Source organism: Phyllobates terribilis, unplaced genomic scaffold (genome assembly GCF_046119375.1).
Source record: "Phyllobates terribilis strain yellow unplaced genomic scaffold, ASM4611937v1 Scaffold_2__4_contigs__length_985480577, whole genome shotgun sequence".
NCBI classification, from domain to species: Eukaryota; Metazoa; Chordata; class Amphibia; order Anura; family Dendrobatidae; genus Phyllobates; species Phyllobates terribilis.
In genome coordinates, this window is record NW_027362762.1 from 856,067,880 (window position 1) to 856,094,361 (window position 26,482).

A 26,482-nucleotide genomic window follows, 5' to 3' on the forward strand; every position below is an offset into this window, starting at 1 on the left:
ATTTAAATGTGGCGCCCAAATCGGTGATTGGTCGCAGGCAGCGTCCGCGACCAATCAGCACAGCGGTGTTTAACTTTTGCGGCAAGATCAGTGATTAGTCGCGGCCGAAGATCGCGACCAATCACCGATTTGTGCGCCACATTTAAATAGCGGCCGCGACCAATCACCGATCTAGCAGAGACATTTAAACACTGCTGTGCTGATTGGTCGCCGACGCTGCCCGCGACCAATCACCGATTTTGGCGCCACATTTAAATAGCGTCCGCGACCAATCAGCACAGCGGTGTTTAAATGTGTCTGCAAGATCGGTGATTGGTAGAGGGCGCTATTTAAATGTGGCGTCCAAATCGGTGATTGGTCGCGGGCAGCGTCCGCGACAAATCATCACAGCAGTGTTTAAATGTGGCGCCCAAATCGGTGATTGGATGCGGGCAGCGTCCGCGACCAATCAGCACAGCGGTGTTTAACTTTTGCGGCAAGATCAGTGATTGGTCGCGGCCGAAGATCGTGACCAATCACCGATTTGTGCGCCACATTTAAATAGCGGCGGCGACCAATTACCGATCTTGCAGAGACATTTAAACACCGCTGTACTGATTGGTCGCCGACGCTGCCCGCGACCAATCACCGATTTGGGCGCCAAATTTAAATAGCGTCCGAGACCAATCAGCACAGCGGTGTTTAAATGTGTCTGCAAGATCAGTGATTGGTCGTGGGCGCTATTTAAATGTGGCGCCCAAATCGGTGATTGGTCGCGGGCAGCGTCCGCGACCAATCATCACAGCAGTGTTTAAATATGGCGCCCAAATCGTTCATTGGTCGCGGGCAGCGGCCGCGACCAATCAGCACAGCGGTGTTTAACTTTTGGGCCAAGATCAGTGACTGGTCACGGCGAGAGATCGCGACCAATCATCGAATCGTATTGGTGAGGACCGGGGAGCGGAATCGTATTGGTGAGGACCGGGGAGCGCCGCTGCCTGTGCGGCTACTTCCGCTGCGAGAACCCGGGACATGAGCGGGCGCTCGCAGCAGAAGTATCCCGCCCCGCAGCGCCGCTCCCCGGTCCTCCCTTGACACCCTAGCCGCATGGAGGTCAGCGTCGCCGGCGGTCGGGAGATGAGTGCCTCGAGACGGTCATCTCCCGGCTGCATCGCCGCTGAGCGCCGTCCCGCAGATGAGCCGCTAACGGCCACCATCTTTTTTCAGAAATCCCGCGGCGCTGATTGGCCGCTGCCGGACCAATGAGCGACGCGGGATTTCCAGGACAGACAGACAGAAAGACAGACAGACAGACGGGATAAGACGATTATATATATAGATAAAGTCTCTATAGTACATGTACATTCACATCACTGCGGAGACGTGGGTAACTTCACTAATACAATCTTGTTATTTTAATTCTTGGCCATTGGGTTGACAGCAGAACATGCTTTACAAGTAGAAAATGTATTAGCAGCCATGTTGATGACATTATTGACAGATGATACATAGAGAATCATGAGATTGGTAATTAACAATTTGCAAAAGTATTTGAACAAAAAGATATTCAATTCTGTGTTGTAACCTCACTTTATAATACAATGTAAGAAAATCTGAATAATAAACAGGGTATGACTGCATTATGTAGTTGGTTGGTTTATATTAAAGGTAAACGACTAGAACATTTATTTCTTATTAGAATATTTTACAATTCTAAAGGGTAGTCCAGCCTGGTTGATTTAAAAATCATAAAACTTACAATGGGTACAAATGAAAAAAGAAAAAATTAGACTTTAGTAATTCAAAATTGGAGCAAAGTATGTTAAACAAAGAATACAGAGAGTGAATTTTAGGATGAATTCATCACCAATTTTAACAATACAAACTGCAACAGTATATATACAGTATACATATATATATATATATATATATATATATATATATAAATATATATGTATATATATATATATGTATATATATATATATATATATATATATATATATATATACATAATGTGTGTGTATATATATATTATATATGTGTGTATATATTTTAGACCTGAAAAGGCTGGTGTGCTTACTTTGAAAATCCATGTGAGAATGGATATTTAATCATGAGTCCAGCTAAAGTGTGAGTGAGCTCATGAATGTATTTAAATGTATTCAGTCTCCGGCCACCTAACCTGACTGACAGCTGCAGCTTGTATTGAGCAGAGTGAGATCTGAGGAAGGAGGGACCCTGAGGAGCCGCCTGTCAGAATAGAAGGGCAGTGATTAAGTTTAAAATTTCAGTTTAAAAGGGATTATACAGCCATTCTGAAATGAATTTTCAAAGTAAGTAGATCAGTCTCATCAGGTCTAAGAAATCTATGTAATAGTGTATGTAGTTTGTGTTGTGGAATTTTGGGACAGATGTGACTCAACTTTAATATAAATTGTAATTGTTTCCTTTGAAGCCCAAGTCATACACCTCTGATCACTTTAATACAATTATTAAAAGTACAATCTATATAACTTCAAACTTGGAATTTGACATTGACATGCACAGCACTGAGCCTTATTAATAAAGTTGCTTTCTGATATTTCACAAATCTCCCAAAAAGCCAACTATGAAAAATAATTCTAAAAAAAAACAAAACGGTACTTATTGTCATAAAGCTGTTTCCGTCCTGTGCCACCAGTCGCTTTCTGGGTTGCAGGATGTTACATCTATATCATGGATGAAATGTCACATGGGCAATTACATGTCAAAGCCAAGATACAGAGGCCATGTGGCAGCAACTTGTGACCACAATCGGTTGACAAATCGGTCTGGCTTATTTGTATGAAGAATACTTGTAGTGTGAACGTGGTAGGAATGTATACACTGCTCTCCATGGAAATTGAGGTAACATTACAGAGTGTGAATGACTTTGTATACATGGTGTATCTATTAAAGGTGTTGTCCGGTCCAAACCGATAAGTCAGCAGTCACTCTGACTTATTGCACTGTGGCTGCGGGGTTTCGGCGGTTTCAGACTCAGGAACTGAGGGTATGTGTGGCGCCCCTGAGGGTTCAGTCGCCACAGAGGTACTGCACCTCACCCAGAGGTGTGGCATCTCCTTCTCTCAGGTAAGGATGGAGTACTGCCCCGGGACCCCAACACCTGCAGTCAACATTACACTACTCCAGGCCGGCTGGAAGGGCATTATGCACTTCTTCTGCTGCCCTGTCCCTGGCTGGAGTGGGGGGAACCAAAGAGAGGGGGAACCAGTAGTGGGTGTGGGTGGAGGACGTAGAACAGGGGAGCACTTAGAGAATAGATATAAAAAGGGAAGCCATCTTAGTTAGCAGTTCAGTTCAGTCAGTGAGTAGTAAGGAGAGGAGGTGAGCAGAGTCTCTTCAGTAGCTGTGCTCCAAAGTGGAGCCTAGTGAGAGAGGCCCAGGAGAGGAGTGGGAGCAAGGGAGGAATGCTCCAGGAACAGAAGGGATCCCAGGGGGTACGGTGAGTGCAGGACGGCACCCGTATGCCCGAATCTGCCAAGAGTCAGAGGGATCAGGCCGCAAGAAGGGAACCGGTCCCTAGACCAGCCGTGTTACTCCAGGTCTCGGCTGGAAAAACCGGAGGCTTCTGCACTTCCATGGTGCAGTTGCCACAACCTCACCCTAGTCACCGTGAAGGAGGGAGAAGACCCAGTGCAGGAAGTCGGCCAACGAAGGAACATAAAGAAAGGGGGTCCCGTTAAGTGCTTCTAATCTACCTGAAGGAGTGCTGAACGCCTGCCTGGCAAACGCAGTGCGATGCGAGAGTCTGACACCTGGACAGTGTACCCGAGGAACCAAAAAAGAACTGTGAGTAAACTCGGATGCCTGCATTCCACTGTCTCTGTCAGTTATTTCCACCACGCTACCGCTCCTGCACTACAACGCCCAGCATCACCATCTGCAACTACACTGCCCCGGGGGGCCTGCTCCGCTTGTGGGGAGCAGAAACATCCCAGCTGCCATCCCATCACCCCCGGAGGTCTGTAGCAGCGCCGGTACTCATTACCGGGAACCACAGGTGGCGTTACGAGATAAAAACTGTTAACAAACCCCCTTTTAAAGAGTGACCCCAGGGTACGGGCCCGGGAGCCGAGTGCCGTGACATCCCACAGAAGGTCAAGGCCCGGGTACCGAGTTTCCCCTATATCCCCCTGGGCGAGTCAGCTCTTCCTGGCGTCACGAACAGGATTTCATGCCCCTTATCACTAGGTACTGTGCGCCTAGAGACTGTTTAAGCTTCACCAAATTTGGCGCCCGCCCCAGAAAAACGGGCGCCATTATGTGCGTACTCAAAGACAACAAGGAATCACCTCCCATCGTGAGCCGGCTTCCAGAATGGCGCCAAAAGCAAGGCCCGCCCCAAGCAAGTGACCATGTATGTAGATGTGTCTGTCAAAGTGGGGGGGCCGCTCCTAGGAGTGACCTACAACAGGCTGCCATGGAACCGCCCCCGAAAGGGGAGAGGAGGAGGAGAAAAGCAGTGGAGACAGGGTGTGGTCTTAACCAGTCTAGACAGACCGCACCCGGTAGCCAGCATGGAAGGAAGCCAGGATCAAGCCTCCGCCTCTGGCCTGCAGTAACAGGTGCCCCCCCTCACCCTGGAGGGAGCAACAAGCAAGCTGTCCCCAAAGGATGCCGAATTCCTCCAGAGTGAAGTACAGGAGCTGAGCCAGCGTGTAGAGAAGGCCCAGCAAGCAGCGATTGCATTGTGGAAGGAGGAGCTGCTGGCGAAAATCACAGCCCGGTGGCAGTCAGCGCTGTGTGCCACCAGCGGCAACCCAGCCCCGGCAGAGCCTGATGAGCGCCAGGAGGCCGCGTCCAGCACAGGAGCAGGTAGGAGAAGTTCCCCTGTCTTGGGCGCTGTCAGAGCCGACCAGCTCCTGGGTCTCCTTCAGCACCCTCCGTCCCCGTCCGCATACGCCCTGGAGCAACTCCTGAGCCTGGAACCTCCACCCCCGGGCGCAGACTCTGCGGACCTGCTGCTCGACTCACTCCCGGAACCGCCAGCCTTGGCAACTGAGTGGGTGTACGAAGCTGCCTCGTTTGACTGGTCTGCCAAGTACGAGGACCAGCAACAACGTCCTCTACTCCCCGCACCAGCGCCCCCGGCTGCCCGCCATGAAGGAGAAGAATATAGGTGGGACAACCGGGGGGGGGGCCTGATGGGGTTCCCGCAGGAGACCCAAGCCCAAGCTCTGCAGAGGGAGAAGTTCTGCAGACAGGAGCTCCTGCAGCTGGCAAGGGAACGGCGCATGCGACGGGTGCGCTGGGAACAGATGGAAGCCAGGAACAAGGCCGCCAAAGCCCAAGTCCGACAAGCGGAGTCCGCCCGGCCTAGTCCCCGTGCAGAGGGATTAATAGTCAAGTTTGACTTAGAAGCCGGATGGGGCTTTATCCGCGACCCCCAGTTCGACAGAGACATTTTTGTGAATCGGCGGGATGTCGAGCCTCACCTGGAACAGGGCCATCCCGACCGGAGCTTGTACCCTGGTGACTGTATCACCTACACCAGGCACCACAGGGAACACGGGTGATATGCCCTCCAAGTGCATCGAGTGGTCGAGGAGGAGAACATGCCCCTGCAGCCTGAAGCTGATGACCTGGCTGGGTCAGTCGGCAAAAATCAGGCGTACCCCCGGCGGGGACACCACCACTAAGCCAAAGTGAGTGGCCAAACTGTAAAATAGTTATCCGTAAGGGTACATAAAGAGAGTTTAAGAGTTAAAACTTGTTTTTCTGTGTGAACTAAAAATAATGATGTGTGCACTTAGTTACCCGTGAGGGTATAAAGACTTGTAGGCTGAGGACTGTGAGCAGCCAAAAACTTTCCCTTGTAAATAGTTGCACTTATTAAAGTGCCCTCTATTGGTTTTATATCTGCAACCAAAGACCTCAGAACAAAAACCCGTTTGGCGTGGCCGAAGATGTGGTCCAATACCTGGATCACCTAAGCCCTGCAGCCCCGCCCAGGGCCTACGTTGAGGGTTTTCGGACGGGTCCCTCATGCTGCTCATTTTGCACCTTTACTAGTGAGATGGACACCTGGTACTGGGACTCACTGTAACTTTAAGAGAATGTTTTATATATATTTGAAGAAAGTTTTATAATGTTTTTGATAAATGTAACCAGTAAGGTTAAGGAAAAAGTGCCTCCCATAAAGGGAAGAAAGTATTTGTTATTATCTTATATGCGAATGCATTCTAAAAATTGCAAGTCTGTAATATACTGTGTTTTACTCTGTTCCAGCCCGCGGACGTGCTGTGTTTTGCCGGGGAGGAATGTGGCGCCCCTGAAGGTTCAGTCGCCACAGAGGTACTGCACCTCACCCAGAGGTGTGGCATCTCCTTCTCTCAGGTAAGGATGGAGTACTGCCCCAGAACCCCAACACCTGCACTCAACACTACACTACTCCAGGCCAGCTGGAAGGGCATTATGCACTTCTTCTGCTGCAATGTCCCTGGCTGGGGTGGGGGGAACCAAAGAGAGGGGGAACCAGTAGTGGGTGTGGGTGGAGGACATAGAACAGGGGAGCACTTAGAGAATAGATATAAAAAGGGAAGCCATCTTAGTTAGCAGTTCAGTTCAGTCAGTGAGTAGTAAGGAGAGGAGAGGAGGGGAGCAGAGCCTCTTCAGGAGCTCTGCTCCAAAGTGGGGCCTAGTGAGAGAGGCCCAGAAGAGGAGTGGGAGCAAGGGAGGAATGCTCCAGGAACAGAAGGGATCCCAGGGGGTACAGTAAGTGCAGGACGGCACCCGTACGTCCGAATCTGCCAAGAGTCAGAGGGATCAGGCCGCAAGAAGGGAACCGGTCCCTGGACCAGCCGTGTTACTCCAGGTCTTGGCTGGAAAAACCGGAGGCTTCTGCACTTCCATGGTGCAGTTGCCACAACCTCACCCTAGCCGCCATGAAGGGCACCAAGTAGGTCCGGGAACTCCAGGTTGCCCAGAGGGATCTCAGAGTACCCGATCGGGACTGTGTGTGGGAAGCGCAGGGCAGGAGGGAGAAGACCCAGCGTAGGAAGTCAGCCAAGGAAGGAACATAAAGAAAGGGGGTCCTGTTAAGTGCTTCTAATCAACCTGAAGGAGTGCTGAACCCCTGCCTGGCAAACGCAGTGCGACGCGGGAGTCTGACACCTGGACAGTGTACCTGAGGAACCTAAAAAGAACAGTGAGTAAACTCGGATGACTGCATTCCACTGTCTCTGTCAGTTATTTCCACCACGCTACTGCTCCTGCACTACAACGCCCAGCATCACCATCTGCAACTACACTGCCCCGGGGGGCCCGCTCCGCCTGTGGGGAGCAGAAACATCCCAGCTGCCATCTCATCACCCCCGGAGGTCTGTAGCAGCGCCGGTACTCATTACCGGGAACCACAGGTGGCGTCACGAGACAAAAACTGTTAACAAACCCCCTTTTAAAGAGTGACCCCAGGGTACGGGCCCGGGAGTCGACTGCCGTGACATCCCACAGAAGGTCAAGGCCCGGGTACCGAGTTTCCCCCATATCCACCTGGGCGAGTCATATGCATGAGTTATACATATCCCTGGCCAGTGGGCGCCGCCTCGCTCTCTATACACTTGTATGGAGCGAGGCCGTGCCCTCTAGTCGGCCATGCCCACTAGACAGCCTCGTCACTAGACGGGGCACGACCTTGGCTCAATACAAGTATATGGGGCGAGGCGGCGCCCACTGGCCGGGGGTTTGTATAACTCATACATACCCTCCAAACCGGCGAATCCCTGCAGCGCAGAATGCGTGCACTGGGGAATTCATAAGTCAGCAATCACACAGAGTGACTGCAGATATATCGGTTTGGACAAGAATGTGTCACATTTATGATAGTGTTTTTCTTTATTTGTATCAGATCTCCCACACAAATAATAATTGAGGTCCATGCATGAACACTTCTCCTTTCCGGACAGTGCATATTAAGGCCCTCTTCTAAGGCTAAATGCATCTGGATATGCCATAAATGTCGGAGATGGGGCAACCTCTTTAATAGACATTATACTATTTTTCCATAGCAGCTATATGGCCGCAACATCCCATCCGTCGGTATCACGGAATAAACTCATATTACCAAATAATCCTATGATGATCCAAATTTCTTTCGGTAGAACCACAGGCTGACTGAGTACTGCAACTGTAATTCAGACAATAAAATGTATATTACAGGAGTATTCCGGTAATATTAAGTGATCACCTATCCACGGGATAGGTGGTACGTCTTGGATCAGTGGGAATCTGACTGACGAGACCCTCAATATTCCCCCTTTGAATGGAGCAGCTGTGCACATACTCGACCAATGCTCCATTAATACTCCAAAGGACTGCTGGTGAAAGCAGGCCTAGGCACAAGGAGAGGTGAGCCTCTTTTATATAAGGTCCAATCCAAAAGAGAACACCTTGTTGGCAGATTGTCTCACACACTTTGATCTAATGTCTGCTAAGAACCTCACGTTCTTGTACTGTGGGTGGACTGCTGTTCATATAAGAAAAAAAAAGAGAATTTTTTTTTTGCCGCTGATATATGGCTCTCACATCACAAAATATTTTAGAATGTCTTCTTAAAAAAAGACACAACAAACATTTAATTTATATCCCTCTCACCCCCCCCCAAAAAAAAGACACTTATATCGGACATTAGAGGAGTGCAATAAATATTAATTCCATGAGGTATGCTAATAGAGCTTTATGGACATGAAGGCAATATTTTTATCTGTAAGGCTATGTAGGCAGCATTGTATCCTAGACATCACTGATCGATAGTAATACACAGACTAAAACAAGAATGGATTTACCATTTAGACAAACTTGGCATATGCCTAAGGCAGCAAAATGTTTGGAGGCAGAATAGATAATGTTATAAGTACTTTTTTTTCCCCTGCTTCTTTACTTTTACTATTTGGTCTTACTACATATTCTCTTCCACCATACATACAATAGATTTTCTTTGACGATTGGATATTATCTTGAGATGTATTCACGAACAGAATAAGTAAGCAACTACATTAGTTAATGTCCGGATGAACCAACAAAGGCAGTGGCAGCAACATCTGCCATAGAGAAGCGCAAAATAGCTAAAGGTAAGAGAATAGCAAATGTCATGGCTCCCCAGGGAAGTTGTAACTCACTCTGATTTTTATCTATTTTCCATAACTCTGGTGCTGACTTGCATCTCCAAAGTCAATATATAAATTACCTATTCTAGTGCCACTTTTGGAAGTAGAAATCCTTAAAGTCAATATCGACCCTTTAACAAGCCTTGCCACATGACCTAGGATAAAAGTGAAACCAGAATCTCAATTTGCAGACACGTGTTTCGGAGTGTTGTCATCAGTGCCAAACATAAGATTTGATTTGTCTGAATGAGAGGCCTCTGTCTGGGGTGTAAGGGGTATGGTCTCTTCTTGTGGAGAGTGACATGCCTCACAATCCACTGTAAGGAGACTTATAGGCCGTGCAATGCTCCTCAGTGAAATTAAAAATGTAAAAATTACCACTTCAGAGAGGAAGAGGACTTGAACTTTGGTGGCACCTATTGGAAGTAGAATTAGCAATAGGGGGCATTGGAATTCAAGTCCTCTTCCTCTCTGAAGAGGCAATTTACATATTTAATTTCCCAGAAAAGCACTGCATGGCCTAGAAGTCTCCTTACACTGGCATGTTAGGTATGTCACTGTCCACAAGGAGAGATGTTACCCTTTATTCCCCAAAGTCAGAAACTTAATGAGAGTGTACCTCTCTATACATCATTGTATAAAAGAGGCTGTGTAATTTTAATAAACTCTGACTCTGTTGTAACCAGTTTATAATCATTTAATCCATATATTATATATTACTATTGAACACTATAAAGTGCTTCACAGCAGAGGTAGCCATTCTGTTCAATGAATGAGAATACTGCCTGTAAACTGTGTTCACAGGAGGTTTCAGTCATATTGTATCAGACTAGTGTAGACTTTCTGTGGTGCGTGAAAGTTTGTGAACCATCCAGATGTTTCCAAATTTCTAAATGACTTCACCATTTCACAGTCAGACAGATTGTGTGCAAATGGAGGAAATTCAAGACCTTATTACCCTCCCGAGGAATGGTCAACCAACAATGATCACTCCAAGATCAAGGCATATCAAGTCCGCAAGTTCACAAAGGAACCCAAGGTAACCTCTAAGCAACTATAAGTCTCTCTCATAAGTAAATCTTCATGAGTTCACCGTCAGGATGACACTGAGCAACAATGGTTTGCATTACAGCTTAAAAACCTCATATGACCTGTGAAATACAGTGATGGTAGTATCATTGTTTGGGTCTTTTTTACTGCATATGAGCCATGACAGCTTGCCGTCATTGATGGGACAATAAGTTATGAATTTTATGGGGAAATTGTAAAAGGAAAACGTCAGGACATCTGTCCATGAGCTAAATATCAAGAGAACGTGGGTCATGCAGCATGACAACGACTAAAAGCACACAAGTCATTCTACAAAAGAACGATTAAATAAGAATAAAGTTAAAGTTTTGGAATGGTCAAGTCAATATCCTGACCTTTATCTATTTTGTATGGACGAATGGGCTAAAATTCCTCCATGCCGATGTGCAGGACTAATCATGAATTGCCAAACATGTTTAGATGCAATTATTGATGCTCAATGGGGTCACACCAGATGCAGAAAGAAAAGGCTCACATACTTTTTAGAAATGTGATATTACAATATTTTTCTGAATTTAAAAAATAAGAAAGTCTAATATTTTTGCCTCATTTGTTTGATTTCAATCTCTTAATATACTTTTAGGACTTGTGTGAAAATCTGCTGTATTTAAAGTCAAATTTATTCAGAAGTATGGAACATTCTGAAGGTTTCACAAACTTTCAAGCACCACTGTACCAGAGGAATAATTTCTGAAAGCCTACAGTCTATAAGTCCGCTTTATATTACATTCTACGTTGTACTAATATCATTGTGCACACAGGTCATATCATTCTTAAATTAATTATAATAATATAATAATTTAGTATTTGTGAACAAAACCGTAAGAATAGTCCCGAGAAAATTGTGATAGTGGAACCTAGCATCTTCAAATGGGTTGTCTTCTGCTGGAGCTTTGTGGTCAGTATTATGTAATTAAATGGGGCTCCCCGGATTGGCCTAAAAAGTGGCAGCCTCTGTTGTGCATATCAATGTACGAGATATTTTATAGGAAATTAAACAAGTTATGCTCATGAAAAATCAGAAAGTTTCTATGAAAAACAGATAACAGCTGCTTTTATATATTTATATTTCTTGAAAAAAAATCATAATCATTTTTGTACCTAATCTATTGTATAATCTTTATCATGAAGATGACTTGGAAGATATATTGATATATTTTTAACTCTGTCCAAGGTAACCTGTCCCATTTCAAATTTGGCATACCACAGCCATAATCTTGTAATTCGGTTTTCTACGTGTCCCACTTGTCAGTCAAAGCAGCCTATAGCTTCCTCTCTATGTAGATGTAAAATAACGTCCATAAATGATTCCCCCCTCCCCAGAAAAAAAAAGAAGTCTTCATTTCCTGTCCCATAGACATAACCAACCCTAAGGAAGAAGGCCTCTAAAGACTTCCCTGACAATGAAAGGCATATCCATAGGGTCTTCTGTTTGGAGTCCATGCATTGGCTCCATCAAAACATAATCAAGTTTGCTTGCAAGGAAAAAGTAGGGCATGTTATTGTTGAAGTGCATTCTCGGACGGATGGCAGAATTTCACAGTTTTGCTCAGTCAGTGCCATTAGCAATTTCTTGTAGTAGGTTTTCTAAACTTGAGATGCGCTTCTCTTGAGACTCGACTGTGGCTCGCAAGTACTTGATTTCTTCCAGAAGATCTTCTAGAGACACTCTCTAGTGAACAAAAACAGAAATAAATACATATTAAGAAGATGTGTGTCCCAAAGAGCATCAAAGACCATTATTTAAAAAAAAAAAAATCTGGTCCTAAAATTCTGATCAATGATCACAAATGTTAATTGAAGCTCCCAGGTTCAAATGCAAAATATGTAACAGGACCCTCCATCTTCTGTGTTCCACTTATAGTGGTGTGAACGTATGTGGCAGATGAGCCATGTGTGAATGTTTGTAACTCTGCACCCCATATGGTTAGGCATAGTATCATATTTAGACTAGCGAAGTAAAGTACTTACTGAGAAGCCGGTTTCACAAGAAGAGTAACTTCTACGTGGCCCAGTGGGTGGTTTATTGTCCAGAATGTTTTTCTTGGTGACTTTAAGTTCCCTGTTCTTCACAGGAACATATCCCTCCCTGAGTGATACCAATATAGGGTCAGCATTCTGTCCTGCAAACCATTCATCTGCTTCAATAGCTGGTTCAGGACCAGGCGTGTCTGGATACAGATCATCCTGGAAAAGGTCTGACTGTAAAAAAGAAAAGCACCAGTCTTAATGTAGTTACTCAAGCCTCATATTCCTTCAGATTGTGAATGTAAATCTGATAAATGTAAATGATTTATCATGTTTTGTCTTAATTATTGTAACTCACTACTAATCATTCTTCTTACTAAACTCTTACCTTTTCAATCCATCCTCAATGCAGCAATTAGGCCCATATTTCTGTCCAGCCAATACCTACCCAGTTCCAGCCATTGCATTGGTTACCCATCCACTTTATAATTTAAATTTACCATCTACAAAACTCTTTACCATGCTTTACCTCCTGCATCTCCTCATCTCTCTACCACCCTACCAATGTGCTCTGTTCCACCAATGATTATCCAAATTTCTCATTCTCAACTTTAAGATTTTTCTGCACGAGTTCTGTGGAATGGTTATCCTCAGGTAAATTCCTAATTTCCACAGTATGAAGCATGTTTTAAAAAATTTTTTTTTTGCAGTACAGTACTATCGCATTCAATAATATAACTCTTTTGTTATTCCCCCCTTTATTATTCCTCACTGCCTAATCTCGCCTTCAAAAGTATCCCCCACGCTCCGTGCAGTTCATATGTGTGCATAAAATGCTGTCTCTGCAGATGATTTTTCAGACATTGACTTGTAGGATAGCTACATCCCGAGGAGAGATAATTTGCATATTTTTATCTTATACATTATTGCCTGTAAGTTTCAGTTTATTGTACAGTGGGGAGAAAAAGTATTTAGTCAGCCACCAATTGTGCAAGTTCTCCCACTTAAAAAGATGAGAGAAGCCTGTAATTGACATCATAGGTAGACCTCAACTATGAGAGACAAAACGAGAAAACAAATCCTGAAAATCACATTGTCTGATTTGGAAAGAATTTTTTTTCAAATTTTGGTGGAAAATAAGTATTTGGTCACCTACAGACAAGCAAGATTTCTGGCTCTCACAGACCTGTAACTTCTTCTTTAAGAGGCTACTCTGTCCTCCACTCATTACCTGTAGTACCGGCACCTGTTTGAACTTGTTATCAGTATAAAAGACACCTGTCCGCAACAGTCACACTCCAAACTCCACTATGGTGAAGACCAAAGAGCTGTCGAAGGACACCAGAAACAAAATTGTAGCCCTGCAACAGGCTGGGAAGACTGAATCTGCAATAGGCAAGCAGCTTGGTGTGAAGAAATCAACTGTGGGAGCAATAATTAGAAAATGTAAGACATACAAGACCACTGATAACCTCCCTTGATCTGGGGCTCTACACAAGATCTCACCCTGTGGGGTAAAAATGATCTCAAGAACGGTGAGCAAAAATCCCAGAACCACACGAGGGAACTTAGTGAATGACCTGCAGAGAGCTGGGACCAACGTTACACAGACTACCATCAGTAACACACTACGCCGCCAGGGACTCAGATCCTGCAGTGCCAGACGTGTCCCCCTGCTTAAGCCATTACATGTCCGGGCCCGTCTGAAGTTTGCTAGAGAGCATTTGGATGATCCAGAAGAGTATTGGGAGAATGTCATATGGTCAGATAAAACCAAAGTAGAACTGTTTGATAGAAACACAACTCGACGTGTTTGGAGCAGAAAGAATGCTGAGTTGCATCCAAAGAACACCATACTTACTGTGAAGTATGGGGGTGGCAACATCATGCTTTGGGGCTGTTTTTCTGTCAAGGGACCAGGACGACTGATCCGTGTACATGAAAGAATGAATGGGGCCATGTATCGTGAGATTTTGAGTGCAAACCTCCTTCCATCAGCAAAGGCATTGAAGTTGAAACGTGGCTGGGTCTTTCAGCATGACAATGATCCCAAGAACACTGCCAGGGCAACGAAGGAGTGGCTTCATAAGAAGCATTTCAAGGTCCTGGAGTGGCCTAGCCAGTCTCCAGATCTAAACCCTATAGAAAACCTTTGGAGGGAGTTGAACGTCTGTGTTGCCCAGCGACAGCCCCAAAACATCACTGCTCTAGAGGAGATCTGCATGGAGGAATGGGCCAACATACCAGCCACAGTGTGTGCCAAACTTGTGAAGACTTACAGAAAACGTTTGACCTCTGTCATTGCCAACAAAGGAAATATAACAATGTATTGAGATGAACTTTTGTAATTGACCCAAATACTTATTTTCCACCAAAATTTGAAAAAAATTCTTTCCAAATCAGACAATGTGATTTTCAGGATTTGTTTTCTCATTTTCTCTCTCATAGTTGAGGTCTACCTATGATGTCAATTACAGACCATCTTTTTAAGTGGGAGAACTTGCACAAATGGTGGCTGACTGAATACTTTTTTTCCCCACTGTATATCAGTAGGGCAGCACGGTGGCTCATTGGTTAATACTGTAGCCTTACAGCGCTGGGGTCATGGGTTCAAATCTCACGAAGGACAATATCTGCAAGGAGTTTGTATGTTCTCCCCGTGTTTGTGTGGGTTTCCTTCAGGTTCTCCGGTTTCCTCCCACACTCCAAAAGACATACTGATAGGGAATGTAGATTGTGAGCCCCAATGGGGACAGTGGATATATTGTCTGTAAAGCGCTGCACAATTAACGGTATATAAGTGAGTAAAATAAAAAAAATAAATATCAGCCATATCAATAGATGGAATTAAATTATGATGGGCATGTGAATAAAAGTACAGGTTATAGGACTCTATGCATCACCTTTCTTGGAACTGTCATAACAATGGGTTCACATTTCCTCTCGTGCAGTTTGTAAAACCTATAAAAAAGAGATATGTTGATTGAAATACTTTATGTAAAAGTAATAGAGTATATTTTGGAAAACTTACGGTCCATTTACACTACACGATTATTGTGAACAAGTGATCCTGAGAATGCTCATTTCACGGTATTCGTATGGTCTAAACAGGCTGCCGTTCACCCACCAAAAAAGCTAAATGTTCGTTCGATGAATGAAATGATCTTTTGAGTTGCACAAAGATCATTATTCTCGAAAGCATATTGTCCTGTATAAACAGGACTCACTCTGGCAAGAACAGTGGCAGTCTTTGAACAATGAATGATCTACTAGAAATCGTTGATTGCACATGTGAAGCCGTGTCGGCCTGTGAAAATGTTTACTGCTAGTGGACATGTAACACTGAATCACACAGTGTTAAAGCACCTTTAGTTTAGAAACGTTTGTCAAAACAATTCAATCAGACAGCTATCACCTCCAAAGAAAAGCAATCATTTAACTAATAGTTTCTGCAACTTTAGATTGCACCAAAAATGGAATACATCATAAGTCCAATATAATGATGCACAATGGTGCATCACAAGTTCGACATCATAGAGACCAGTAACTTACAGTGGCATGTAAAAGTTTGGGCACCCAGGTTACTGTTATTGTGTACAGTTAAAACTGAAGATGAAATGATCTCTAAAGTTAAAGATAACACATATACTTTGTATTTTAGGCAAAAAAGAAATAATATATTTTCATCTTTTACATTTTAAAAATTACAAAAAGGAAAATGGGTGGATACAAAAGTTTGGGCACCTTTGGAGATTTGTGTGCTCAGATAACTTTGATCAAGGTTTCAGACCTTAATTAGCCTCTTAGGGTTATGGCTTGTTCACTATCATGGTTAGGGAAGGCCAGGTTATGCAAATTTCCCAGCTTTATAAAAACCCAGCCTCCTCTAACCTTGTGCCAAAAAACAGCAGCCATGGGTTCTTCTAAGGAGCTGCCTAGACCTCTGAAAATGAAAATGGTGGAGGCCCACAAAGCAGGGCAAGGGTATAAGGAGATAGAAAAGCATTTTCAAGTTTCCCTTTCCTCAGTTTGAAATGTAATTAAGAAATGGCAGTTAACAGGAACAAAGGAGGTCAAGATAAGGTCTGGAAGACCAAGCACAAGTTTAGTGAGAACTGCTCGTAGGATTGCTCTATAGGCAAATCATAACCCCTGCTTGACTGCAAAAGACCTTCAGAAAGAATTAGCAGACTCTGGAGTCGTGGTGCATTGTTCTACTGTTCAGAGACACCTGCACAAATATGGCCTTCATGGAAGAGTCATCAAAAGAAAACCTCTCCTGCGTCTTCACCATAAAATTCAGTGTCAGAAGTATGTAAAAAAACATCTAAACAAGCTTGATACATTTTGGAAACAAGTCCTGTGGACTGATGAGGTTAAAATAGAACTCTTTGGCCACAATGACCAAAGGTGTGTTGTGGAGAAAAAAGGGCACTGGATTTCAGGAAAAGAACATCTCGCCAACCATTAAGCATGGGGGTGGATCAATCATGCATTGGGGTTGTGTTGCAGGCAATGGCACGAGGAACATTTCACGGGTATAGGGAAGTATTGATTTAATTACATTTCTACAAATTCTTGATTGAAAGATAACACCATCTGTAAAAAAAAGTTGAAGTTGAAAAGAGGATGGCTTCTACAAAAGGATAATGATCTGAAACACACGTCGAAATCCACAATAGACTACCTCAAAAGGTGCAAGCTGAAGGTTTTACAATGGCCCTCACAGTCCCGTTATCTGAACATCATTGAAAATCTGTGGCAAGACCTCAAAATAGCAATGCATGCAAGACGACCCAGGAATCTCACAGAACTGGAAGAATTTTCCAAGGAAGAATGGATGAAAATCCATCAAACCAGAATTGAAAGACTCTTGTCTGGCTACAAAAAGTGTTTACAAGCTGTGATACTTTCAAAAGGGGGTGCTGCTGGGTACTAACCATGCAGGGTGCCCAAACTTTTGCATCAGCCCAATTTCCTTTTTGTAATTTTTAAAATGTAAAAAATGAAAATATATATTTTTTAAATTTAACTTTAGGCCTTTTAGAGATCATTTCATCTTCAACTTGCCTAACTGTTCACAATAACAGTAATTTTGACCAGGGGTGCCCAAACTTTTACATGCCATTGTATATCCCAAAATCAAAATCTGAGATATCAGTATCCTAAGTAGTATCCATATGCATGACTTGGAATACAGTGGGTACGGAAAGTATTCAGACCACTTTAAATTTTTCACTCTTTGTTTCATTGCAGCCATTTGTTACATTCTAAAAAGTTAATTTTTTTTCTCATTAAAGTACACTCTGCACCCCATCTTGACTGAAAAAACCCCCAGAAATGTAGAAATGTTTGCAAATTTATTAAAAAAGAAAAACTGAAATATCACATGGTCATAAGTATTCAGACCCTTTGCTCAGACACTCATATTTAAGTCACATGCAGTCCATTTCCTTGTGATCCTCCTTGAGGTGGTTCTACTCCTTCATTGGAGTCCAGCTGTGTTTAATTAAACTGATAGGACTTGATTTGGAAAGGCACACACCTGTTTATCTAAGACCTCACAGCTCACAGTGCATGTCAGACCAAATGAGAATCATGAGCTCAAAGGAACTGCCCAAGAAGCTCAGAGACAGAATTGTGGCAAGGCAAATGTCTGGCCAAGGTTACAAAAGAATTTCTGCATTACTCAAGGTTCCTAAGAGCACAATGGTCTCCATAATCCTTAAATGGAAGAAGTTTGGGACCACCAGAAGTCTTCCTAGACCTGGCCGTCCAGCCAAACTGAGCAATCGTGGGCGAAGAGCCTTGGTGAGAGAGGTAAAGAAGAACCCTAAGATCACTGTGGCTGAGCTCCAGAGATGCAATAGGTAGATGGGAGAAAGTTCCACAAAGTCAACTATCACTGCAGCCCTCCAGCAGTCGGGCCTTTATGGCAGAGTGGCCCGACGGGAGCCTCTCCTCAGTGCAAGACATATGAAAGCCCTCATAGAGTTTGCTCAAAAACACATGAAGGACTCCCAGACTATGAGAAATAAGATTCTCTGGTCTGATGAGACGAAGATAGAACGTTTTGGTGATAATTCTAAGCGGTATGTGTGGAGAAAACCAGGCACTGCTCATCACCTGCCCAATACAATCCCAACAGTGAAATTTGATGGTGGTGGCAGCATCATGCTATGGGGGTCAGAGCCCTGACCTAACCCCAATTGAGCATCTCTGGAGAGACCTGAAAATGGCTGTCCACCAACGTTCACCATCCAACCTGACGGAACTGGAGAGGATCTGCAAGGAAGAATGGCCGAGGATCCCCAAATCCAGGTGTGAAAAACTTGTTGCATCATTCCCAAGAAGACTCATGGCTGTACTAGCTCAAAAGGGGGTTTCTACTCAATACTGAGCAAAGGGTCTGAATACTTATGACCATGTGATATTTCAGTTTTTCTTGTTTAATAAATTTGCAAAACTTTCTACATTTCTGTTGTTTTCAGACACGATGGGGTGCAGAGTGTACTTTATTAATGAGAAAAAAAATTAACTTTTTAGTATTTACCAAATGGCTGCAATGAAACAAAGAGTGAAAAATTTAAAGGGGTCTGAATATTTTCCATACCCACTGTATGTTCTGAAACACTGAGTAACCATTTTGAAATGGACAACCGTATGCTTTATTCTTGCTTTTACTCTATTTTTATTCCCTATCCCTTCCTTCCAGTTTCTTCCAAATTACACATGATGAAAATTCTCACGGACCATCATCCATCTTAACCCAGATGGTGTAGTGTGACTTTTTGGTCAAAGAAGATTAATGAAGGTCATATGACCAAAAACGTTCAACTTATATTATTAGAATTGTCATCTATGTATTAAAACAATACCTGAAACCTTACCTTGAGTGTACAGAACCTATTTTTATGCAAGCCAAATGTAATGAATCTGCAGGAGCGAGCAATAGTGGTGACATCAAGGACTATTTGATTCAACGTTTTCATTGTAACACAAAGTTTTAAGCTGTTTTTAATTTATTTACCTCCCCTCTCCCAAAATTTACATGCTAAAAGTCTGTGCCCCTGCCTTACCTTGCTATTTCACATTTACTGACATCCAAGCCTCTCTTGGGCATGAAACCCATTCCCCTTTGAGGTTCCTTGCTGCTGAAGGTATTCAAGTAATGGACAAAGGGTGCTTCTCCTGTAATTTCAAAGTAACGAATACTACTGTCACCCTGAAAGAAAAAGCAAAAGTCTAGTTTATTTTTGTATTGCATCAAAATATTAGTATTTAATATTGTGCAGAAATTACTGAGCAGCTTTAGGTATTTTTTGTGAGTAAATGCCAAAGCTACACTCCTCAACATTGAAATTGCTACACCAAATAGGAAAAGTAGTTGAATTATGGAAATAACACGATGGATAGATATGTTAATAATATGCAAATGATGAGAAAATGGAAACTAAAATTCAAAATATCTCGATTTATTCAGTTTGCCATATTTAGCGCCACATGCAGAAATCCCTGTACTTACAGCCTTGGCTGGTATCAGTGAGGTTATCTGAGCAATGTTCTGCCACACTGAATGCACTTGGGCAAATCATCAAGATCCGATGCTGGCAGCTTCATTTGCAATTGCCGACCAATGAAGTCTCAGGTGTGCTCAATGGGAGACAGATCTAGAGACTCTGCAGGCCACGGTAGCATGTTTAGGCCAGCCAGGCTGCTCACAGTAACACAAACAATATGTGGCCGAGCATTGTCGTGTTGAGAAATGGTTCTTGGAACATTTTGGAGATATGGCCATACCATTGGTCCCACGACAAGATCGATGTCACCCCGAGCTGTTGGTGTACCACAGAGGTCTAGCTAGTGTACAATATGCCACCCTATACCAGAATCCTTGGAGTAGGGCCAGTGTGACGTTCCCTTGTGTGGGCTTCTCCCTAACCCTAGACCTCAATTCCAGTCTACATTGCTCTGCACCTGTATCTGGGCATATGGCTGGTATCCAATGTCATGCAAATGCCTTCTTGATGCCTTAAAGAGTAACCGTCGTTTCAATTTTTATTTCATAAATCAAAAGTACACATGAAAATGAGCAACTTTGTAATATATCTTATCAGAGAAATCTGCTTCTTTTTCTGGCAAAATTGATCAGTCATTATCAAAATTCTCAATTTTGGGGTCAAATCTGTATTTAGTGAAGACAGACTTTACCATTACTGAGATAGGAGATGCAACCAAAATAATTTATATACAGATGGAGTCTATTAGAGATTATAACCAAAAAACAGAAAGAGCTCCTAAAATATAACTTTTATGGCAGCTACTACTGATAAGATTTTGTGTAGATAGGAGGGGGAGGACATAGAATTCTATCCGTAGCAGCTGCCATCTCCTATCTCAAAATATAACTTTTATTCATACGGTTGAAAATGCCCATATAACAAGGCTGAAGATGCACATATAACAACATAACACTTTGTAGGGTCACCAGCAAATCTCAATGTTAATAATATACAGCGATAGGGAAGAAAGCGATCTAGAAGGTGTGGGGCAGTGTATTTGTGTCACCCCAGGCCTGGATGCCACAAATAATAAAGGCAGTGTCTGAGAGTAGGAGGGAGGTTCCCTGGTTAGGGACAATTAGCATACAGCACCTCCTGTCCCAGGCCAGTTGGGGGAGCTGGCTACCCCTATAAAAGCTGGAACTGGGAGCAGGGTTAGAGAGAACTGAACGACCTAGCTCAGGAGTGAGACTAGTCCCAGAGAAGGAGGGACAGTAAAGCTGTAGCTGAGGAGGTCGTGAGGCAGTGGAGAAGCCACGAGCCAGGGACGTACGGTGCCGAGAGCCTGTCCTGGCAGAAAGGGAGAATAATTTACCGGACATTGGGGTCCGAGGCTGTAAAGACTCTAAGTCCAGCAGCAGAGAACCAATCCGCGAGGGATTTCATGTCCTTTGGCCTAAAAAGCCCGGAGGATCCGCCACAACAGAAGGGACCAGCAAAGCCAAGAGAGGCCAGAGGTAAAAGGAGCCCAAGTTGCAAGCCATACGGGTGAGAGTACACGGCACGCTCAGGGACGTGGGCTATTATACCACTAAAGGGGGAATTAGTCAGAAAGAGCATAGAGAGCACGGTAGGCCTACACCCTCACCCTGACCAGAGGGGCTTCCCGAGTGTTCTCAGACGTCCAGGCCCCCTTCTAGCCGGTACTGTTGTTGGGTCATTACCATCTGTTATAATAAAGACCCTGAACTGTTTAAGCGGACTCTGCATTCTGACCGTCGCGGACGGAACTATCACCCCCAACATCCACCTACACTACCCTGGGGCTACACTCCTCCCGTGGGGAGTTATTCTACCTCTGTGCTGCACACCAACACCAGCCCCAGTGGCCTGCCCTGCAGCGGCGGTTATCCCTGACCGCAATCTACGGGTGGTGTAGTCAGACATTCAAAACACTGATAAATAGACTGCCACAATTTGGTCTGACCACCCTGAGCCACGGGATCGGGTTGCCACTACTACCCCCAGCATCGTACAGAAGCCCGGTTCCGGGTACCCCACGGCCCAGGGGCGAGTCAGCTTTGGCGTAGTCGGCAGGATTGTGACCAACCCGCCACAAACGGGTATTGTGTGCCTGAAAAAGACTCTATACAATACCTGAGTGAAGTTTCCCGCCATTCGGGGCCATTTCCCGCCAATCGGAGCCGTTTCCCACCATCGGGCGCCATCTTCGGGACGCCGCGCGGGAAGAAGAGGGGCGTGGACGTCAAAAACGCGCGAGACCTGAAGCCCCGCCCTACGCTGAGACGCTGCGCAAGCTCCTGGAAGGAGATCCAGCGGACGCCAACGTCATCACCGAGCGACGCAAGGTCCTCGCCCAGAGCATCGCGAGAGGAGCCGCAGCCTACAGAAGAGGATTGCCGGAAGGTAGGCCACGGTTAACTAGGGGGGAGGAAAATGTCGGACGCGGAGGGACCCTCTACCACCAGAGTAGCCACTGCAGCTGTGATGCTGTTTTCCATGCCCTATATCCCCGGAGCGGCCTGGCTGCCACAGTATGCCGGCGAGTTGCATACCTTGGGCGACTTTAAAGAAAGGCTGTATAGCCTGTTCAAAGTTTATCCCCTGACAGAAGAACAGAAAGTAAGCATACTGATAGGGCAGTTAACTGGTGCGGCACCAGCGGGAGGTAAAGTCTTGGACAGCTGAGGAGAAAAGGACTGTAAGGGGGGTTCTGACCCGTCTACGGGACACCTTTGATACCCGTACCTCAGCAGAAATCAAAATGCGGTTCTATGGATGTAAGCAGCGAGCTCAAGATAGCATCAGAGATTATGCCCTAAATTTACAGGAAGCCTTGGGGTCAATTAAGCAAGCTGACCCTGGCAGCGTGCAGGATACAGATAAACTATTGACTGACCAGTTTATAGAAGGTCTGCTGTCCAGCGCCCACAGAACTCAGCTGCGCCTCATGGCCCTACAGAACCCCGATTTGACTTTTGCACAGTTCAAAGATGGGGCCATCCGGGTGCTCCGAGAACCTGCACCGGGTGGCGCTGTAGCTTCCCGGCGCCCTGCAGGCCCTAAACCCATCCCCGCCTGCAAACCTGCACCATCAGGTCCAAGAACTAACAAAGAGTGTTGCTGCATTGACCAGGACCGTACAGTCGTTACAGATGGACCTGTCAGGACCAATCAAGCTGGCTTCCAGTCTGGAGGATGTCCCGTCGACAGAGGAGGATCCCGTCGTTCAGAGGGAGGCCCACCGACCGTTACACTGAGGATGGACAGCCGATTTGCCGCCGTTGCAGCCAGCTGGGACACGTAGCCAGGTACTGTACTTTAAACGGGTCCGACCTGGGGCAGTGGGCCAACCCCCAGGCATAAGGTCATCAGGCCCGTCTAATTGGAATGATAAGTACGAGGGGGGATGCCCAGTTTTACCCGTAGTGCTGGACGGTATCCCCATGAGTGCACTGCTGGATACCGGGTCACAAGTAACTACCATCCCCTATGTACTTTTTAAGCAGTATTGGAGTGACACCGACATAACCCGCTATCCAGACAATGACTTGAGCATCATCGCCAGCAATGGCCAGCCCGTGCCGCAGGTGGGGTTCAGAGAGATGACCATTAAGATTGGTAAAGTTGAACTGCCGGCACAGGGAGTGATCATTGTGGACATTGACCATCGAGAAAGTCACCCTAAAATAATCTTGGGTACTAACGTGATTGAAAATTGTATTTCAGAAGTAATTGTAATTTTGCAGCAGGTGGCGATGAATGCGAGCTCCAGCCAACAGAGGGTCATCCAGAAAGAGATAAGAGCCCTGATGAGACGGCAACAGGTAGAACTGTCTGGTGGCGAGATCGGTAGCGTGAGGATGAGCGACCCGTTCCCCATTGCCATGCCCCCCAAAAGTGAAATGATGGTGTCGGACTGCAATCGGGTTAAGAGGGAGAGACTACCAAGCCATGGTAGAACCCGTGTACTCAGACAGCAGGCCCACCATTTTGACAGCCCGGGGGGTGATTGATGTCCGCCATGTAAGGGTGCCCGTCCGGATCTTAAACATTGGGGAAAGGGAAGTACACTTGCCCCGGTAAGCTACACTAGCCAAATTGTATACTGTTGAACACAATGCTGTCAGGGCCGTGGAACCCTTGCCTCCATCTCCAGCAGAGGGTAATGGCTCCCAGAAACCCAAGGAGGACTGGTGCCAGAAACTCCACGTGGGTGCTGACTCCACTCCCTTGCACCAAAAACAAGGAGTCTACCGGGTGGTTCAGGAGTACGAGAGAATCTTTAGTAAGCACCCGCTAGACTTCGGCAGAGTGAAAGGGGTAGAACACCACATCCCCACGGGGAGCCACCCACCAATAAAAGAGAGATACAGACCTGTACCCCCCGCACACTATCAGAACGCAAAGGGCATGCTGAGAGAAATAAAAGAAGCCGGGGTCATTAGAGACAGCTGTAGCCCCTGGGCAGCCCCCTTGGTTCTGGTAAAAAAGAAAGACGGTACTATGAGAATGTGCGTGGACTATAGACAAGTCAATCGTATCACCCATAAAGACGCATACCCGTTGCCTAGAATAGAGGAGTCTTTGGCCGCACTAAAATCAGCTAATTTCTTCTCTACTTTTGACATTACTAGCGGGTACTGGCAGGTTCCTGTGGCTTAGGCTGACAAGGAGAAGACCGCCTTCACCACCCCAATGGGATTAAGTGAATTCAACTGTATGCCCTTCGGGCTCTGCAACGCACCCGGGACCTTCCAGAGGCTGATGGAATGCTGCCTTGGGCACCGAAACTTTGAGGCGGTCCTACTTTACTTAGACGACGTGATTGTATATTCGAAGACCTACGAGGACCATCTAAAACACCTGGCAGAGGTTTTCGAAGCCCTGGCAGGCTATGGCCTGAAAGTGAAGCCCTCAAAGTGTCACCTGTTGAAACCGAAGGTATAGTACCTAGGACACGTGGTGAGTGCAGAGGGAGTAGCCCCCGACCCCGACAAGGTTACAGCCATCAAGAGCTGGCCAAGCACCTCTAACATCAAAGAAGTGAGGCAATTCCTCGGGTTGGTAGGCTACTACCGAAGGTTCATTCCCGGGTTCACTAAGATGGCAGCTCCAATGCAGGACCTCCTAATAGGTCAGTCTAAATCCAGAAGTCATAAGCCACCCTTCAAGTGGGACAAGTTGGAAGGGGATTCCTTCCGCCAGCTGAACATGGCCCTCACGGGGGATGAAATTCTGGCCTACCCTGATTATGGCCAGCCTTTTATCCTCCACACCGACGCCAGTAATGTGGGGTTAGGAGCCGTACTGTCCCAAAATCAACAGGGCAGGGAACGAGTGATAGCGTATGCCAGCCGGAAGCTGAGGCCCACTGAAAGAAACCCGGAGAATTACAGCTCCTTCAAGCTATAATTCTTGGCAGTGGTGTGGGCCGTCACAGAACGGTTTAAACATTACCTGGCCTCCGCAAAGTTCACTGTGTACACGGACAACAACCCGCTGACACACCTGGACAATGCAAGACTAGGTGCCCTAGAACAGCGGTGGATGGCCCGGCTATCAAATTATGACTTCACAATCAAATACCGGGCGGGAAGAACCAACGCCAATGCAGACGCCCTATCAAGAATGCCCCACCTACCCGAAGGAGAAGAAGACTCAGAAGAGCTGGAGGAAGTAGAGCTCCCTGCGTTCCACTGGTATGGGGCCACTCAATATTCTCACCGGGTAAGAGACAAAGACCTAACCACCGTCATGTTCAACCCCTTACCCCACCACGGCTGGGCTGAAACGCAAGATAGTGACCCTGCAATTCGCCTGGTAAAAGACATGTTAACCCAGGCAGACGCTAGCCCTGGCCCGGACACTCCAGAGGAAGCCAAGCAGTTATGGAAGGAGAAAAGCAGGCTATTCCTCTACGAAGGTAAGCTGTGCAGAAGACTTGTCAGCCACCGGACGCACGAGCTGACCTGGCAAGTAGTGGTCCCAAGACGAGATGCAGCAATGGTCCTGGAGGCCTACCATGACAGAGCGGGACACTTCGGGTGGAAGAAACTGGAGTTCCTACTGAGAGAGCGGTTCTTCTGGATCGGTATGAGAGGGGCCATAGAGAAGTGGTGCAAGGACTGCGGCCCATTTAACCTCAGAAGGAAGGACCATACAAGACACCCTTGAGGCCCATCGTCACCAGGCAGCCTCTTGAGCTGGTAGCCCTGGACCATGTAAAATTGGCTCCAAGTCGGTCGGGCTACGTCTATGCCCTGACAATAGTGGATCACTATTCCCGGTTCCTGGTGATGGTTCCCGTTAAAGACTTGACAGCCCAAACAGCGGCCAGAGCCTTCCAACAACACTTCTGCCGTCCACACGGGTATCCGGAACAGGTCTTGACAGATCAAGGTTCAGCGTTCGAGGCGGAAATCTTCCAGGAGTTCTGCAACCTCTACGGCTGTAAGTAGATTCGGACAACGCCTTACCACCCGCAAACCAACAGGCTGTGTGAGAAAATGAATAATATCGTCATTGATCTCCTCAAGACGTTGCCCCTGGAAGAACGCAGCCTGTGGCCGGAGAAGCTGCCAGACCTGATAGACTTATACAACCATATCCTGGTGAATGCTACAAATTGCACCCCGGCTTACCTGATGCGAGCAAGACCAGGTAAGCTGCAAATAGACCTGGAGATGGGAGTCCTGACACCCGAGGACACCTCCCCAGATGCGGACTGGGATACGGAACGGCGGCTACAGTACAAAAAGGTACAGGGGAGCGTG

General features: G+C 45.8%; 1 protein-coding gene across 2 annotated transcripts in view; it reads right to left on the reverse strand.

The window, feature by feature from the left end:
* Positions 1 to 1,977: 1,977 nt before the first annotated feature.
* The window catches only part of CORO6 (coronin 6), a 152,997-nt gene continuing 128,492 nt past the window's right edge, over positions 1,978 to 26,482 (reverse strand). For both annotated transcript variants that reach the window (XM_073667964.1, XM_073667963.1), the window contains exons 8-11: positions 19,263 to 19,408; positions 15,087 to 15,144; positions 12,187 to 12,417; positions 1,978 to 11,887 (exon numbers count right to left, since the gene is read on the reverse strand). In XM_073667964.1, coding sequence (XP_073524065.1) covers positions 11,765 to 11,887; positions 12,187 to 12,417; positions 15,087 to 15,144; positions 19,263 to 19,408 — 558 coding nt within the window. In that variant the 3' untranslated portion in view covers positions 1,978 to 11,764. The remainder of the gene's footprint in view (positions 11,888 to 12,186; positions 12,418 to 15,086; positions 15,145 to 19,262; positions 19,409 to 26,482) is intronic.